Source organism: Cornus florida, unplaced genomic scaffold (genome assembly GCF_030987335.1).
Source record: "Cornus florida cultivar Cherokee Brave unplaced genomic scaffold, ASM3098733v1 CherokeeBrave_3.0.0_Hap2_Chr11, whole genome shotgun sequence".
Lineage (NCBI taxonomy): Eukaryota > Viridiplantae > Streptophyta > Magnoliopsida > Cornales > Cornaceae > Cornus > Cornus florida.
The window spans coordinates 21,202,880-21,215,192 of NW_026775581.1; the positions used below are offsets into that span (position 1 = coordinate 21,202,880).

At 38.3% G+C, this 12,313-nt stretch overlaps 1 protein-coding gene across 2 annotated transcripts; it reads left to right on the forward strand.

Moving 5' to 3' along the window:
• The first annotated feature begins 3,570 nt into the window (after nucleotides 1-3,570).
• LOC132283987 (anaphase-promoting complex subunit 8) lies at nucleotides 3,571-12,084 on the forward strand. 2 transcript variants are annotated; one of them, XM_059786051.1, is made up of 4 exons: nucleotides 3,571-3,799; nucleotides 4,232-4,541; nucleotides 10,230-11,480; nucleotides 11,584-12,084. In XM_059786051.1, the coding sequence occupies exons 1-4, from the start codon at nucleotides 3,714-3,716 to the stop codon at nucleotides 11,671-11,673; spliced, it is 1,737 nt and encodes a 578-aa protein (XP_059642034.1). In that variant the 5' UTR covers nucleotides 3,571-3,713; the 3' UTR covers nucleotides 11,674-12,084. The 2 variants fall into 2 exon arrangements, with proteins under 2 accessions (XP_059642034.1, XP_059642035.1); XM_059786052.1 differs by having other exon boundaries at nucleotides 4,237-4,541.
• Nucleotides 12,085-12,313: the final 229 nt, after the last annotated feature.

Genomic DNA, 12,313 nt, shown 5'->3' on the forward strand with positions numbered 1-12,313 from the left:
TTTAAAGAACATAAGTCAACGTGGTTATTGATGATCAATGGGAGTCACTGAAACTCCATGGAAACAACCGAGCTTCATCTTTGTAGGGGTTCTTTTTTAATCAGGTAGTAAACACTAATACAATGGTGATATCAGAAATACAAATACGAAGGACAACAGAGGAGATGCTCAGTGTAGGAGGAGGAGAAAAAAACCAACTATCAAGATTAAGATGGTGGTAGGGCAAGTATACAGTATCTTATGACAGCTTCCTCTTCTTGGTTGGTTATTTCTTTATAGGACAGTGCTATTTATAGGCTCGGATTCCATTGGTTATTATCCAATGGTCCCCTCCGTGCATGGTTTCTCGCATGCATTGCTCCTAGTCAGGATTACGCGGGTAATCTTGGGGATTTAGGAGCCTGAAAGGTCTAATCCTTTCATCGAGCCTTGCACTTTGTTGCCATGTCATTTCTCCCTTAATCAAGGGCATTAAATATAGCTTGGTCGCTGGTTGGTCAAGCCTGATATAACATTAAATGTGATTTTAAGGTTTACTGTCATAATGTGTATAATCCAATCATCTTGTTAATTGGGCTTTGCTAAAAGCGAAGGCACTTCTTGACTTCTCATCCACCAATCCAAGATCCTCCTAAGTTTCCCAATCTTTATAGCCACGAAGACCCTACCTTCGCTTTATGCTACGTGCGAATTTTGACAGCGAGCCTTTCAGGGCTCTGATCCTTCACAGTGGTGTTACCTGGCATGATACCAAGGCTTGGAGTGCTCGAGGGTTGGCTCCTCGGGGCTTACATAGGCCTGGAGCTATGCCAGGGCTTAGGGTGCTCGAGAGTTGGTTGCTCGAGGCTTGATGAGCCTGGAATGATGCCAGGGCTTAGAGCACTCAAGGGTCGACTCTTGAGGCTTGATGGGCCTGGAGTGATGCCAGGGCTTAATATGCTCGAGAGTTGGTCTCTCAAGGCTTGATGAGTCTGGAACGATGCCAGGGCTTAATATGCTCGAGAGTTGGTCTCTCAAGGCTTGATGAGTCTGGAACGATGCCAGGGCTTAATATGCTCGAGAGTTGGTCTCTCAAGGCTTGATGAGTCTGGAACGATGCCAGGGCTTAATATGCTCTAGAGTTGGTCTCTCAAGGCTTGATGAGTCTGGAACGATGCCAGGGCTTAATATGCTCGAGAGTTGGTCTCTCAAGGCTTGATGAGTCTGGAACGATGCAGGGCTTAATATGCTCGAGAGTAGGCCTCTCAAGGCTTGATGAGTCTAGAACAATGCCAGTACTTAATATGCTCGAGAGTTGGTCTCTCAAAGCTTGAGCGATACCAGGGCTTAATATGCTCGAGAGTTGGTCTCTCAAGGCTTGATGGGCCTGGAGCGATACCAAGGCTTAATATGCTCGAGAGTTGGTCTCTCAATGCTTGATGGGCCTAGAGCGATACCAGGGCTTAATATGCTTGAGAGTTAGTCTTTCAAGGCTTAATGAGCCTGGAACGATGCCAGGGCTTAAGATGTTCGAGAGTTGGTCTCTCAAGGCTTGATGGGCCTGGGGTGATACCAGGGCTGAATATGCTTAAGAGTTGGTTTTTTAAGGCTTGATGAGCCTAGAACGATGCTAGGGCTTAAGATGCTCGAGGATTGGTTTCTCGAGGCTTTTGACCTTTTAAATCACCACAGGGGATTTGTTGGGGTCGCGTTGACTTGTCAACACGCCATGTCAGCTTCTAATAATGACTCCCACAATCTTCACAACCCAACAGTTTGGTGATCTTAAATCAACGCCTTTTAATCTGGCGATCTTCATCATAGTTCGGTTAGTTTTGGTTCAGCTCAGCGAGCATTACTTCTGTTCAGAACGGTTTGTTTCAGTTTCGGTGTGCTTAGTACGATGACTAACTGTTCCGACGATGACCAAAGAGCCATCATTCCGGTGAAGTAGGTTCAGATACTGTTTCAGCCAGCTCTAGTTAAACCCAGCAGTTCTGGCAAGCCTCATATAGACCAAATAGTCCAGTGTGTTTTTAGTTGGGTTCATTTCAGTCCAGTGAGAACTTAGAAAATTTCAGAGACCATCCTTGCTTATCGCCTGTGGGTTCTTCACGCCGCTCCCTCAGACCCTCACGCTGTTCTCTTTGTCTCTCGTCCTGGACACAAGGGCACGAGGAGCATCCGAGCAAGGATTAACCGGCAGTGACTCAAACCCGAACCACTGCGAACACGGTAGGCAGAAAGATTCCATGAGAAATAGGAACTGAAGCCATGGTTGAACCCTTTGATTGAACCAAAATCTTGATATATATAGTTAATTTGAAGGTTGATAGAGGGGCACTATCCGGGCCGACCCGTCTCAACTACCGCCGGAACCATTCCTGTATCATCATCTCCTCCGTCGGTTTCGGCCTCCCAATTGATGGGTTCTTGTAGGTTAGACTTGTGCCACACACAACCTATGGATGGAAAAAACACATACTGAAGGATTAAACCAGATACTTACATTATCAATAATCATGAAAAAAACTCCATAATGCTGTGCAATCCATCTTGTTTGAAATGGCAATTGTTCCCAAATGAGGAGGAACAGAAAACTGTCTTTTTGGGATTTGAATCTTTGAACTTCCACAAATTGATCCATTTTCGAGTAAGAATAGTAGATATATTTGCTAAATATGATGAACTTCTATACAATATTATTCATTAGGGAGTTGCGGGCAATGAACCCAAAAAAGAAGTTACAAAAAATTAAATAAATACGTAAAAAAAAAAAAAAAAAAACCATTAGAGTTAGAGTGGCCAAGATAAACCCAAAACAAATTTGAATGGTAATGGGTACGGACACATGCCCGTTCACGGCGTTGTTGTTGCAGCCGGTGATGGAGGAGGATAAACAATAGAATGGTGGTGGGTATTCGGGCAGTGATGGTGATGATCTTGGTTGGTAGAGAAAGTGAAAATAGAAGGGCATTGTTGTACTTTTGAGTTAATAAATTAAGGATAGTTTTGTAATTAGGCATTGGTCAATTAGGTTAAAGATATTAGAATGACAAAATTGACTTTTTACTTATTTTCTCATCCTGACATCCGCACTAATGATTTGTTGCTTAGCGGCAAAGGGTAACTTGGTACTTAAATCAAAAGGTCAAGGTTGTAGGTGGAATATTGAAACCTAGAGGAAGTGTAAGTGGGATATGGTCAAAGGTCAAGGGGGTGCAGGTGAAATTTGTTGTTGTTGTTGTCGGTTTTTTTTTTTCATGAGTAACTACAGTAACATCTTAAAAACTATATATATCAATTTCTTGCTTTGAGTTTGCTGGGACGTGGAAAACTTATTCTTGCTTCGAGTTTGCTTAGATTTGGTTACCTGAATTTTGCGAGGGATTGAAGGAGGCTAACCGTGTGTTTCATTTTTTTGAAAATATTTTTTCTTTTCTAAAAATTGAAAATAAAAAAATTTGTACAATTTTTTTATTCATAAATATATAAAAATTTGTTTGGTTGATTGTTTTCAAAAATTATTTTCTAAAAATTAAAGCTAGTAAAAATTAAAGTTGGGCCCTTTGTACTACTCAAATTATGTTGCTTCTTTTGAAAAAAAGAGAACCGAGCGCGGAGACTTACACGCCCGGAGATTTCAATTTGGAGGCTTAGAATAACCGAAAACGCCACCATCAGTCCGACCAATAATCTATCTAGAGAGAGAAAGAGAGGAGAGAGAGAGTTCGATGGGCACGAAAGAGAGTTGCAGGAATGAGCTGCGAACTGCAATCCGTCAGCTCAGCGATCGTTGCCTCTACCCTGCCTCCAAATGGTACCCAAAAAAACCAAAACCCTAAAACCCCATATAGTCCCCCCTCTCTCTTCCATTTCAAAATACAGTCTTGAATATATATATATATATATATATATATATATGTACGTGTTTCTGTGTATGTGTTCAAAAACGATTACTTGCATCTAAATTTCAGATTACAATTTTGAATCTCGATTGACCCACTCGCGATTTCTTTGATTTAATTAGTATAATTATCTCCCGTTTCAAAATACAATCTTGAATGTTATCATATATGTATATAGATAGTTATATAGACTCACTCACTGTGTATATATGTGTTTCAAAAACGATTTCTTGGCATTTTTGCATTTTAATTTCAAATAAAAAACTTGGATTTTCAAATTGACCCACTTGTAGTTTCGTTGGTTTTTGTAAGTTATATGTGATTTGGTTTGGTTTCACTGATAGGGCAGCAGAACAGTTGGTGGGAATCGAGCAAGACCCGGCGAAGTTCACACCGTCTCACACCCGATTCCAGAGAGGAAGTTCCAGCATTCGCCGGCGGTTCCGCACCAACGAGATCACTTCCACGCCGGCGGCCGGCGTGTCGTATGTGTCCACTCCGGTGCCGGAGGAAGACAATGAGGCTACAGACAGTGATTTTTACCTTCTAGCCAAGTCTTACTTCGATTGCCGGGAATACCGGAGGGCTGCTCATGTGCTCCGTGACCAGACTGGCAAGAAAGCCCTGTTCTTGCGCTGTTATGCTCTTTACTTGGTTTGTTGCAACTCTCTTCTATATCAGTAATTGTTTATTAGCCCTTTTCTGATATGATGGATTGTGATTTGTGACTTATAATTATGATAGGCATATATTTATGAATATTTTTTTTTGTTAATTAATGGGATTGGTTGATTGATTTACTTGGAATTAATGGATTTCCTAATTTTGCTCTCAGCCTAGTTATATTCCATGCATATCAAACTTGAAATTGAGTAGGAATTTTGGGGGAAGGAGGGTGGTGGAGGTGCAACACCATAGAGGTTTTGGTGGTGGTTTTCGGGGTTTTTAATTTATTGATAGTTTGATCACTGCCAAATACCTTCTGAGTAAAGATTGAGCTTATGCTGTAATTATATTCATACAAAATCATTTGAATGAATATGAAATGTCTGGTACATTTTGGACCATAATAATATAAATACACACTTTTTATTTTTATTATTATTATTTTTTTTTAAGGGACTATTGTTCTTTTCTTAAAGTAAGGAAATCTTCTTTTATAATTGGGCACAGAGATCAAGAAATGCAAATCTAAATACCCATCTATGAAAGCCTTCCCTTCAATAGGTTTTTGTTTTTGCACATTTTTGTGCTTATGGAGTATGGAGAGAATTGTTTAAAGCCATTGGAGTTTGGAGGAAGCCTGTTGGAGTGATACTTATTGTAACGGATTAAAGATATTGGGGAAAATTTTTAAAGTTTCATGGTGGTTTGCTTGCTTGATGAAACTTGATCCATGTTATGACTTTTTTACCCCCTTTTCCATGCCTTAGTGTTTTTTCTCATTTTTTTACATGATATCATTTAAAGTTGTGCTTATATTTTCTTTCATCAGCTTGTTAGTAGAACACATAATAATTCGCTAGGAGCACTTGATTGTGTTTTCAAAGTACTTGAGAGTTGAGACGTAAGTACACTCCTCGCCAATTTGATTGATTGTCTTGCAAAAATCTCTATAGGAATAAGTTCAGTAGCTTGATGCCATATCAGTGATCTTAAAAGTGTTATATCGGTAGTAAACTATCATTTATCCATGTTTTTTGGCGCATCACTGCTTCTTAACTTGTTATAAACCTAATAGGCCTCCAATGAGAAGAGTAGAAAACAAAGGTCAAGGTTTAGATACACTTTTGTAGGTATAAGTTGTCAAGGTTTTGTAATCTGTTCTGGCCACATGGACAGCATATTAATGCATTGTCAACATAGGTTAGTTTACATAACCTAACAATCTTCACCTACAACGCTTTCAAGTTCAATATGAAAAAATAAATTAGAAATGAACAGGAAAAAGAGTGTTGTAGTTCTGTTTATTGAGGATGCCCTTGGCTTAGATGTTTGCTGATGTAAGATGGTTAGTTCCCAATTTTTAACGGATGAACTCCACTCACCTACCTCTTAATATAGAAATGCTACACCTTCCCTCCCTTCCTCACTCTTATATAAGATTGAGAAGAGATATAGTTCATTTTCATTAAGTGGGCATACCAATTATATCTTTTATTTATTAAAAAAAAAAAAAAAGATTGAGAAGAGTAAAATTGTGGCGACCTATGTGGGCGGGTGCGAGGCACTGAAAGACTACCACACTGGGTGAGCTATAGGTGCACAATCCCACATTGCCTGGGTGTGGAAAGGGGAAGTGCTATACGTAGGGTCAACACCCTTCTATGATACAACGCGTTTTAAGGTCGTAATGACTGTGAACCCATCAGAACTTTGTAGTTAAGCGTGGAGTAGTACAAGGATGGGTGACCTCCTAGGAAGTATGGTCTAGGGAAGCAAAAAACGGACAATATTTTGTCTGGGTAGGGTGAGGGTTGTTACAAATGGGATCAGAGCCTGACCCAACAAAAAATGTGGCCAACGGGGACATTGGGGCCCGCCGGGGGGGGGGGGTAATTGTGGCGATTTATGTGGGCGGGTGTGCGAGGCACTGGCTGGCGAAGCTACAAGTGCAAAATCCCACATCGCCGAAGTGTGGAAAGGGGAAGTGCTATATGTAGGTTCAACACCCTTTTATAACACAACGCATTTTAAAGCCGTGATGGCCGTGAATTCATCAAAACTCCATAGTTAAGTGTGCTTAACTTGGAATAGTATCAGGATGGGTGACTTCCTTAAAATTCTCTGGTTCGGGGAAGCCAAAAGCGGACAATATTGTGTCTGGGTAGGGTTTGGGTTGTTATAAAAATAATACAAGAAGTTAAAATCTTTAACACAAAGTTGTAACTGTTGTAAAAAGTATACACCAATAAGCCAAAATCGTTATCATAAAGAATGTCCTGAAATCATGAAACAATTCTCTTGTTATTAATTTTCCTTTTTCTCCACCAGTGGTAAAATGGATGGAATTCATTATCCATCTTTCTCCTCTTGAAAGTAAAATCAAAGAAAACATTGAGTAATACTAATGTGTCCATTTCCCATAATTTATTATCTATATCTTAAATCAAAACTTTAAAATATTTCACTTCATTCTCAAGTTATATTTTCATCGATTACTTGATTCTTTTTTTAATTTGATCTTCCCTCACGTGCTCTTATTGATTCATTCAACTTTTTGCAACTATGGAGTGAAAAAGCATCTATTGCTGCCCTTTCGGCCCCTTTTTGTCTTTGGCCTTTGTGTTGTCTTTGGGATGTGGTCCCCTTTTGAACGTTTTCTAATACATTTTTACTTATCTTTAAAAAAAAAAAGAATCTATTGCTAAAATAAATATTTTGAAACCACTATTAAACAACTTGTTACAACAAACACAACGAACCAAGCAACAATTATGAAACACAACAAAAAAATAAACACACCATACGAAGAACACAAAGATTTATATGTGGTTCGGCAAAGCCAACGTCCACACGGTGGAGATCCGGCGAAAGTCTTCATTATTTGTAAAATCGTAGATTACAAGTTTCAGCCCCTCACTCTCTCTCTCTGTATGATTTCTTGATCATTACACTCCAAACCTTAAACACCCTTATATATTGGGCTACAAGAGAGTACTAATTAGGGTCCACGACTCATAAGCAAAAATGGGTCAAAAATTTTCCTCGGGCAAGCGCCCGAACCCCCAGAGCTCCAACGGGTCATAAACAGGCTGCAACACGACCTGGAACCAAATTCGGGCCACAACATCACACAACTAATCAAAATTGAAAACATAAATTTAAGACAACTCATTAATTGGTTTCTGTACAGTACAGTGAGAAGTCATGGTTACTAATAACTTGAGTACTGTAAGAATTGAGAAGTCATGATAATTAACTATACCATAATGAGAGTAACTAATGTTTCACTTCTCAGGTTACAGAGAATGAAAGAACCCCAATGAAGTTACAGGAAAAGAAGTATTTATCAACAGATCTATGAAGGTTGTTATTCAAGAACTTAAAATTATGTTGAAAATTTCATAGAATATTAAGTGAAAATAATGGCACAGGACTTGGTCTTATTCACTCTGCCTCCTAGTACCCTTGGTTAACAGACCACACTGGGGAATGACTTCATAAAGATCTACTATGGAATTCTTTGGATGGGATTTAAGGTTTTGATCCTACCGAATCACCCTTAAGAAAAATGATTTGATTAATATTAAAGGTGGAATAAGAGTAAGAGAAATGCCAAAAAGAATCTGAATTAAGATTTAAGGTAGTAAAAAAAGGAAATGATCTCCCTGTTTTGACCCAGGACATGACCTTTGGTAGTGCTGTTAGCGAAGGAATCATGTAGCTAAACCATAATAGTTCTGAGTTAATGCTTTCTTTTGCAAAGTGTGGTTAATTCTGGACTGATGTGGACACGACACAATGTAGAGACACTGCCACAGCAAATCTTTGAGTAGGACATGAGCATGGTAATGTTATTTATTGAAGACATATATTTATAGATGTAGCATTATTATACAAGATTAAAAATTATTTTATACTCCCTTTGTCCCATATTAGATGTCACACTTGGGGAGTATAACTTTTTAAGGGGACATCCCAAATATCTTAAAAATATCTGGTGCATGGCTTGTCTCTTCATCTCACCCCCACTTCTATGATGGTCTTCCTATATCACCCATATCCGGATAAGCATGTTGACCATTTCTATATAAACATGCATTCAATATATTTCTTAAACCTAGGCTTCTTTCCATATCAAAATAAAAGGATATTTTTTAGTTCACCTTTTAATTATCTCATGTTGGTGAGTGATTGAAAAGTGTTGGCTGCATGCTCGGAATTTAAATTTTTTAATCTAAATTATAAAAACATCTTATATGTGTCTGTTGGTGCTGCGGAGTGTTTGTTTCCAATATATATCCGACATGTACAAGCTCCTTTTTAGAAGTATTAGTTTCATGATTCGTTTATAAAGTATGCTCTTTATTGGTTTGAGGATGTTACCTTGTAATATATAATTAAAAAGCATTGTTTAGGCCTCTTGACCAGCTTGTTTCATCCACATAATGTCTGAATAATGCAAAGAAGGATCATCTATCAAAAAATTTAGTCATGATGTTTAATATAGGTTGATCTTAGAAGGCTAGTTTTCAAACTTTGCTGCGTAAGTGGACCATGGCAATGCAAATCTAGTGAAATTATAAGGAATTCATGAATGGATGAACAACCATATAACTTAACATGTATAGTTCTTGCATTGCGATGGTAATTGATAGCATGATAAAAGGTGAGCCCTTATGAGGGCTCATTCAGAAAATTAATAGATATATATTTGGATCAGGTGCTATATACCATTTTTATCTTTATGGTAATTTGGAGTAACTGGAACCTATGCTACATGGACTCAGGTACATGTATGGGGTATGAGTATGTATTCAAGTGTCATTCGTGTCCACAAACAGAAGGACATAGAGATAGTGCTCAGTATTCCTATAATTAATCTTTTTATTTCATTTTTCAGAGTATGATTTAGTGTCTTTATGTAACATAGTGTTCAATATAGGCATTTCACTTTTTTTGAAGCAATAAAATAATAAAATTGAATTGTTGGATGTGCATTTTAGGTGCATATTCCTATAATTAATCTTTTTATTTCATTTTTCAGAGTATGATTTAGTGTCTTTATGTAACAAAGTGTTCAATATAGGCATTTCACTTTTTTTGAAGCAATAATATAATAAAATTGAATTGTTGGATATGCTTTTTAGGTGCATATCCAACCAAACGAGTCGGACACATATCCCACACCCATGTCTAAGTATTTTGTGTCTGACACAATCACGCTAGTATTTTATCTACTTTTGAAGAGTCAATGTAACATAGACCGGAACTCAAATAGAATTACTACAAACACGTTCAGCATTAGTTTTCTTTAGCAGTATTGGTTTCTTATAGTTCTCTATATGTATGCAAATTAATTTAAAGCTTTCTAGATATTGGTAGGGTGAATTGCACTGTATAACTGTATGATGATGTAAAAGGGGATTATGGATATCAATTTGGAAATGTAAAAGGTTGTTCAGTAGTTTCCTACTGAAAATGATCTACTTCAATCCATTTACTCAGGTTGTACATGATGCTATTACTGCACAACGCAATTTCTTATAGAAATACTGTGTAATTGCTTATTGCATTTTTTCTACAATTGCTAATTCAAAAGATATCAATTCAACATCAAGATTATATGATTTTAGAATGACCTGGATTTATTTTCTTTTTCTATTTTCTTTTATGAAGGCTGGAGAAAAGAGAAAAGAGGAAGAGATGATAGAACTTGAGGGACCCTTGGGCAAGAGCGACGCTTTGAACAGTGAACTGGTTTCTCTCGAGAGAGAATTATCAGCTCTTCGCAAAAATGGTGTGATTGACCCTTTCGGGCTTTACTTGTATGGGCTTGTGCTCAAAGAAAAAGGCAGTGAGAACCTTGCTCGTACAGTGCTTGTGGAGTCGGTGAATAGCTACCCATGGAACTGGAGTGCTTGGTCAGAACTGCAGTCCTTGTGCACTACAATTGAGACCTTGAACAGTCTTAATCTTAATAGTCACTGGATGAAAGATTTCTTTCTTGCCAGTGCTTACCGAGAACTTAGAATGCACAATGAATCTTTAGCAAAATACGAATATCTACAAGGAACTTTCAGTTTCAGCAACTACATCCAGGCTCAAATTGCGAAAGCCCAGTACAGTCTAAGGGAATTTGAACAAGTTGAGGTTATATTTGAAGAACTTCTGAGGAATGACCCTTATCGAGTTGAAGACATGGATATGTATTCTAATGTGTTATATGCAAAGGAGTGTTCCTCTGCCCTAAGTTACCTTGCCCACAGGGTATTTTTGACTGATAAGTACAGACCCGAGTCTTGTTGCATTATTGGGAACTATTACAGTTTGAAGGGGCAGCATGAGAAGTCAGTTGTGTATTTTAGGAGGGCACTCAAACTGAATAAAAATTTTCTGTCGGCTTGGACTCTTATGGGTCATGAGTATGTTGAGATGAAGAACACCCCGGCTGCGATTGATGCCTATAGGCGAGCTGTGGATATAAATCCATGTGATTATAGAGCCTGGTATGGATTAGGACAGGCATATGAAATGATGGTTATGCCCTTTTATGCACTTCATTATTTCAAAAAATCGGTGTTCTTGCAGCCAAATGATTCTCGGTTATGGATCGCTATGGCTCAGTGTTATGAAACCGATCAGCTTCATATGCTTGAAGAGGCAATCAAGTGTTACAGAAGGGCAGCAAATTGTAATGATAGGGAAGCAATTGCTCTTCACCAGCTTGCAAAGTTGCATAATGAGCTTGGACGTTCTGAAGAGGCAGCATTTTACTACAAGAAGGACTTGGAGAGGATGGAAGTTGAAGAGAGGGAGGGGCCAAATATGGTTGAAGCACTACTTTTTCTTGCCACGCATTGCAAAGCCCAGAAGAGATTTGAAGAAGCCGAGGTGTATTGTACCCGACTTATGGATTATACTGGCCCGGTAATCTATATCACAGTTCTGTTGAATATGTGCACTCTGTGTGCAGACTTACAAATCTTGGTTAACCTTTATTAACTTTCCTTTTCTTCACACTTGATTGCAGGAGAAGGAAACAGCCAAGAGTCTTCTTCGAGGAATGAGAATACAACAATCTGGTTTCCCTTCAATGGATGTTGAGCATTTTCCTCCCTAGAATCTCCATCCTAAGTAATTCAAAGCCGGTGTGCCTTCCTCGGGAATTTGGTCTTCTATGGAAGTGAAGGACAGATGTGAAGCTTGGGATAGGTCTAATATAACTAAGAGCTTATAATTTTAGTGGTGTTTAATTTATTTAATATCATAGAGAGGTATCAGTATTCTTATTGTGGAAATTTTGGTCAACTGTGATGTCATAATTTTCTAGGATACATGTTTGTACTTTGTAGTGTGAAAAAGTTTCAACTTTTGGCAGATGCAAATACTGTAATTTTAGAGTCTGAAAACTCTGGCTATAATACAAGCCTGTAGAATGTAATTGAAACCATTTCAAGCCCTAGGAAAACATATTCAGCTGTCTTATCCATCTAAGAAATTTACAAGGGTATGCTTGTTTTTGTTGTGTTCACATTATGGGGTCTTAAATCTCTTGTTAAATTGTTTTTGTTGTATTCACATTATAGGTCCTTAAATCTCTTGTTAAATTGGAGAAAAATTTCTGCAATGGACACATCCAAACATTCGTTATCGTGCGTGAATTACACAGACGGTCCAAATGCGCCCGTTGCAGAATGGGTACAAGGAAGTTTTTTGATAAATTGATTGCACGTGCCCACCCACACATATATCTAGAGTTG

Excerpts from the sequence above, each read along its gene's own strand:
- LOC132283987 (XM_059786051.1), top strand. The coding sequence starts at position 3,714 with ATGGGCACGAAAGAGAGTTGCAGGAATGAGCTGCGAACTGCAATCCGT. Across the intron at positions 3,800-4,231 it reads CTCTACCCTGCCTCCAAATG|GGCAGCAGAACAGTTGGTGG; the intron begins GTACCCAAAAAA and ends TTTCACTGATAG. Across the intron at positions 4,542-10,229 it reads GCTGTTATGCTCTTTACTTG|GCTGGAGAAAAGAGAAAAGA; the intron begins GTTTGTTGCAAC and ends TCTTTTATGAAG.